General features: G+C 42.3%; 1 protein-coding gene across 1 annotated transcript in view; it reads left to right on the top strand.

Moving 5' to 3' along the window:
• Dner (delta/notch like EGF repeat containing) overlaps positions 1–2,664 on the top strand; it is a 302,088-nt gene extending 299,424 nt beyond the window's left edge. The window contains exon 13 of the mRNA XM_021198700.2: positions 1,618–2,664. Within this exon, the coding sequence (XP_021054359.1) occupies positions 1,618–1,729 (112 nt within the window). The 3' untranslated portion in view covers positions 1,730–2,664. The remainder of the gene's footprint in view (positions 1–1,617) is intronic.
• The last annotated feature ends 3,530 nt before the right edge of the window (positions 2,665–6,194 follow it).

The following is a 6,194-nucleotide window of genomic DNA, read 5'->3' as shown; positions in this document are numbered from 1 at the left end:
AAAGCCACCAACAGATTGGGAAAGAATTTTTACCAATCCTAAATCTGATAGAGGACTAATATCCAATATATACAAAGAGCTCAAGAAGCTGAACTCCAAAAATTTTAAATCTCTTTTAAATGAGCCCTGTTGGATGTAAAGTCAGTTTTTGATTTTGTTTTTGCTTTGTTTTGTTTTGTTTTTATGTTATATGTGAGAAGAAACATGGTAGGTTTCCATGGAAGACTTTAAAACGTGTTCCACTCTGGAGACTTGGGGGAAACTGAGGTCTCAAGTTGGAAGAGACCACCCAGAAGTTGAACACACCATGTTTTAATAACTGCTCTCTGAATACTGGCTTGGCAGAAAGTCCTGCACTTGGTGTTTTGATTCTGCTAACTTCTGGGCATCAGTCCTGCTGCTGAGGAGACTGTGATACAAATGGATCTGTTGGGACAATAGCTTGGTACTCAGAGAAAAAGAGTGCTCCTGAGGGCCAAGACAACTGAAGGGTAGGACTTGATGGTGATCCCTGAAGGGTAGGACTTGATGGTGATCCCCAGCAGCATTTGTGGACAAACACCTCGGTGTTTTAAGTTATTTCTTTCTGCTGAGGTTTTTGTGTTGGGAATCTCAAAGGATGGCAGAGCCTTTTCACCAGGGCAGAGGCTGTCTGAGTGCTACCTGGGGACCATCACCTGCCATTGTGTATGCTAGTCATAAGAGTGGATGTAAAACAAAACTGTCACTCCAGATATTTATGGGACTTGATGAAAAGGAGAAATCAATATATGTCTTCTTAAGTCTTCTGTGGAGCTGTCCTGCTGCCTGATCCACTAAGATTTAACCAGGATGCTTTCTCATTAATCCAGATTGCCTCCTGAACTAATGAACTAGCATCCTTCAGTGCTAATATCAATATGCGTCAAATTTTTGTACATGCTAAAGTATAAACTTCAGAGCATTTTTGTAGTTCCATTTAACTCTTGAATGCTGTTCTTGCATATGGGTAATAGATGTATATGGGTATGTGAGTATATATATGCTTGAATGTGTGTCTATGTTATATGTAGGTATGTGAGTGCATGCATGTGTATGTATATTATATGTAGGTTATGCATGTATATGTATGTGTGTGTTATATCTGGGTATGTGGGTATATGCATGTGTATGTTATACAGATGTATGTGAGTATATGTCTCTGTGTGTTGTACATAGGTTATGTATGTGTAAGTATGTGTTGTGTGCATGTGTATGTGTGTGTATGTGTGTGTGTATGAGTATGTGTATGTGAAGGTCAAAGGTTCATGTGCAGCTACTTTCTTGGTTGTCCTGCCTACTAATTTTTGAGACAGTGTCCTTCATTAAACCCAGAGCTCAGCTCAGCTCAGCTCAGCTCACCAATTTGCTGGGCTGGGTTGCCAAGAGACCTGGGATCCACCGGTTCCCCTCCTTGCCTCCAGCACTGGGTTACAGCAGCACCTCTGCCCCAGTTTTATATAAATGTTAGAGAGTCGAGCTTAGATCCCCATGCACAGGCAACAGCTACTTGATGGAAGTTATTCTTACCACCTACCTTGACTAGAACTTGAGGTCCAATACTCATGTAACCAGAGTCCTCTGTGTCTATGATTTCAGGTTTGGGAAGAAGTCTCGGCCTGCAATGTACGACGTGACTCCCATTGCCTATGAGGATTACAGCCCCGATGACAAGCCCTTGGTCACACTGATTAAAACAAAAGATTTGTAATCTTTTTTTGGGATTATTTTTCAAAAACATATGAGATATTAAGATCGTTTAAATATTTTTAAGAAAATTAAAAAGCTTAAGAGATGTAAAATGTTAGCTGCTCAAGAGTTTTCAGTAGACTACCGAGGAACTAATTTTCTGCAGCTTTTAGTTTAAAAAACAGTATTTTAAAAAAAACCAGAATTTGTGAAATCCGTAGACCATGTTTTAATGTACTTTCAGCTCTCAACACTGTATACTTCAACAAGGATGGGCTCTTTTGACAGTAGACCCTCCATAAAACCCAGACGGACTTCTGGTTGTTACAGAATAAACCTTAGTAGGAAGAGTTTCTTCTGATGTGTGATGCCGGCTTTCTGAGTAGAGTTAGGAAAATAAATAGAGTATGATGCATAATTCAGTATAATCGTTACTTAATATGACGTGGCGTCCGAGATGTTTGTTTTGTGAAAAATGAAAACTAGTTAAATTTATTATTCCTAACCTGAATGAAATTAGCCTCTGCCTTATTCTGTGCATGGGTAAGTAACTTATTTTCTGCACTGTTGTGTTGAACTTTGAGGAAATGTTGTTCTTAACAGTTTGTTTTAGTCGTTTTTTTTTTTTTTTTTTGTATCAGTCCTTGAACTTGACCTTGTAAACATAAACAAGGAAAGAGTCTAGGGAGGCAAATAGTGATCAGTTTCAACCTACAGTTTTTTCTTTAAAAGTCAAGCATTTTTCTTTTTAATTGTGAGTGGACTAAATTACGTTGCAGGTGTTTCTTGCTAAGAGGTAGTGACATGTAAGAGGTGCCAGTCCCTTCTGTAGTGTTTCTTATAGTGCACATTTATTTATACCCAAGACAATTTTTGTGGCTGTATTTGATTGATATGTGCTTCTTATGATTCTTGCTAATTTCAAAGAATATTGAATAAACGTTAGCAGGTCGAGGATTCACTTGTCTCATTCTTTAAAAACACAAAATGCTTCAGATATGATATTGGTTGTCAACTCACCCAAGTGCTTATGACATTTAAGAATCTTGAGTGATGGATCGCAGTTTGACTGTCTCTGGGAGGTTCATATGCTAAAGGTGTGATCCCTAAGAATTGATATGGGACCTTTAAGAAAGGGAGGCTTGGAATGAGGTCTTTAAGTCATTTGGGATCTGCCTTTGTAAAGGACTAAGGTTCCTCTCCTGAGAACCCATTAGGAGACAGCTCAGATCTTAAATGGTTTTCTGGCTTCCATTGTGACACAATGACTCCTACCATTAAGGCACCAACCAGCAGGATTCCTTCACAGAACGCTAACTGATCTTGGAACTTGAGCCTCTAGAATTCTGGGATAATTAGGTCCCTCTTTCTTTATAAAACTAGGTTCCATCGGATATTTTATTTCAGGACTAATGCAGCATCTCTATAGCTGCCTGGACCGTTTCCTGAACTCTGGCAGTCTGTACCTTTCTGATGGATAGTGTTGTTTATCAATATGAAGAATGGGCAAGAATCAGAGAAATTCTTGTCAAAGCCATGAATCTCCTCATGAGATACAGACTGTATCAATGTTGAGGTACAAGAAATCCAGGGATATGTCCACTCATAGCAGGCAGGACCTTAGCCTCAAGAAATGTCTTGCTGTTCTCCTGTGTAGGTGCAATAAAATTGCCTTGAGAACAGCTTTTTTCCCCTGTCCTTTAAAACCTGAAGGCAGTTCAGAGTCTCTGTGCACCCAGCTCCACTTTTCTCCAAACCCTGCATTGAAGTCCCACTATCATTTTGGGGACTGCAACTTGAACTTCACATGGAACCATTTGGTAAGGCCAAAAGATGTCTGGAAATCAGGCTCGAGGGTGGGCATCAAGTAATTTCAGATGCTGCTCCATCCCTCTCTGCCCTCAGAACATCTGTCCCTAATCTAACAAGTGACATAGCAGTACACCTACACTCTGCTTATTAAACAACACAGCACAATATGCTAATATTTTAAGTGTTTGAAAATAAAGAATAAATTATTAATTCTGTTAGTTATATAACTGCTGGAAAGACGCAACAGATGGATGACACCTAGATGGATGGACAGGAGAGGGTCTGGCAATGCTGTCTCACTACAGCTCCATCCATTTCTGTTTATTTTCCCGTGGCACTCCAGGGCAGTGTCCACAGGGCTGTACGTCCTCTCAGGCCATTTTCACTCTCCTCCTCCTCCTCCTCCTCCTCCTCCTCCTCCTCTTCTTCTTCCTCCTTCTCCTCCTCCTCCTCCTCTTCTCCTCCCCCCGTGTGTATGTGTGGTGTGGGTGTATGTGTGTATTGTGTGTAGGTGTGTGGTTGTGTATGTGGAGGCCACAGAAAGCTATCAGATGTCCTACTCTGCCATCACACCCACCACCTTAACCTCTTGAGACAAGGTCAAGTTCTGGAGCTCACCAGTTCTTTGGCCAAGTTAGCCAGCCTGCAAGCCCCAGGGATCCACATGTTATCCCTTCTTGCAGCACTGGCCTTATGGGAAAGTGAGACTCTACTTAGCTTTTACCTGGTTGCTGGGCATCCAAACTCAGGTTCCCATACTTGAGCAGTTAAGTGCTCTTACCTACGGATCCGTCTCTCTACCCATGATGCATAATCACCTCACTGAGCACTAGTTCTGGGTTAGGTAGATATAAACAACAAGTTCCACAGGAAAGGCTCCTAACTTCCAAGTTTGGCTTAGTTTACACCAGACCTTCATCCAGTAAGAAAATACATATATAATTACTCATCCAAGAACATAATGAAGGAAAGACGAACTCTGATCTGTGGCAGTGTATTTATAGCAGAGTGGATTAGCACTTTGCTTTAATCATTTACTTGATAATGGCCTGGAGTGAGTAACTATGTGTGCTTAAACATCATGGAAAAACGATTTTGATGATGATGGGAGAGCGGATTGCATGGATGTGTTCCTCCCCCAACCCCTGTGTGTGTGTGTATATATATATATATATATATAAACCTCCAGCTTGTCTTTTGTTACTATGGTGCTGATGCTCTTATTTTTAGATGTGGCTATTATCACAAAGTAGGTTACCATGCCCTTTCTGATAGTAAGTGCTTATGGCCCACAGTGTGTCGTGATGTACTCACAGCGCTGCAGAGGGAGCATCTTCACATTGATGTTGTTACTGTACTGCCCAGGAAGTCAGAAGTTGATAAGCAAGACTCACTGTACTCAGGACCGCTGGAGCCTGCAATGGCTTCTGACTTTGTGGACTTGAATTAACCTTATTCTATTCACGGGCTTCCACGAGACTTTATGTACAGGCATAGCTAAATCGTACAAATGGTGTAGTCCTGCCTCCACAAGGCTGTGTAGACAAGCTTAGCTATAGTCTATAAATGGTGCAACCTGTCTCCAGCACACTGGGGAGGGCTTTTCAAAGCTCTCCTTTCTTGCAATGAAGTGGCACCTAAGTCAGGACCTGAAGAAGGGGAAGAGCTTACTCAGGTGAGGGGTAGGGAAGATGTATGAAGCCTCAGTTGAGCTCACATTCTCTGAGGAGCTGAAGGACAGCGTCAGGTTGTAGCACAAGTGTTGATCACAGACAGGCGCAGCTGCATAAGCATCAACTTCTAGGTATGTGTCTTCCTGAGAGCAAGAAAAGCATTTTTAGAAAGTCCCACACTAAAGTATTTACAGTTGTTTTCCACTAGATGCTGCAGAGGCACTTAAAAGTAAAACAGATAGAACTTGTGGGACACAGCAATGTAGCTGCATCCTGCAGGTGTGAACATCAAGCAGGTCTCACCAGGGGAGGGAGAGATGTTTTCACATTCCTGTGAAATTCCAANNNGGGGGGGGGGGGAATCAAATCATCTTGATTAAAAATCCAAATAGCAATTGCCACTGGATACAGAAGATGGGATTGGGGGAGACTGGGGAAGGTTCCTGTAGGAAGTGCCTGGTGGGTGGAAATGGTCCACACTGGAGTTTTAGTGACAGAATTAAAAATACACTTGCCAGTGCCATCCAAAGATAGATGTGAGAGATCTAAATAAATATTGAAACACCAAGAAAGCTTAAAAAGATATGACCAGTAAGAAAAGTTGATGGAGACAGTGGGTAGGAGTGAAGACAGGGAAGTGGGTTGAGGCAGAGGACCTCTAGCCGGTGGGTAATCCAGCTGTCTCATGCTGAGGGAAGGAAGGCCACCATGCAGGACTTTGGCCAGAAGTGTGACTGAGGAAATGGTTCAGTGAGTAAAGAGTAGCATTGCTGTGGAAACCTGAGTTCACCAAGTGAAACACATGCAGTAGTCTATGTATGCATGGTCCTAGCATTCTCCTGTGAAGAGAGATGGGAGGCAGAGGCAGGAGAATCGTTGGGAGCTCATGGGACAGTGAGCCTGGCCTATGAGCCTGGGGTTGCTCACTGACCTCCCTATGTGTGCTGTGGCAGGTGCATCCCTGCGCACACACACACACACACACACACACACACACACACA

Source organism: Mus pahari, chromosome 5 (assembly GCF_900095145.1).
Source record: "Mus pahari chromosome 5, PAHARI_EIJ_v1.1, whole genome shotgun sequence".
NCBI lineage: Eukaryota > Metazoa > Chordata > Mammalia > Rodentia > Muridae > Mus > Mus pahari.
This window is presented reverse-complemented; position numbering and strand designations above follow the sequence as displayed.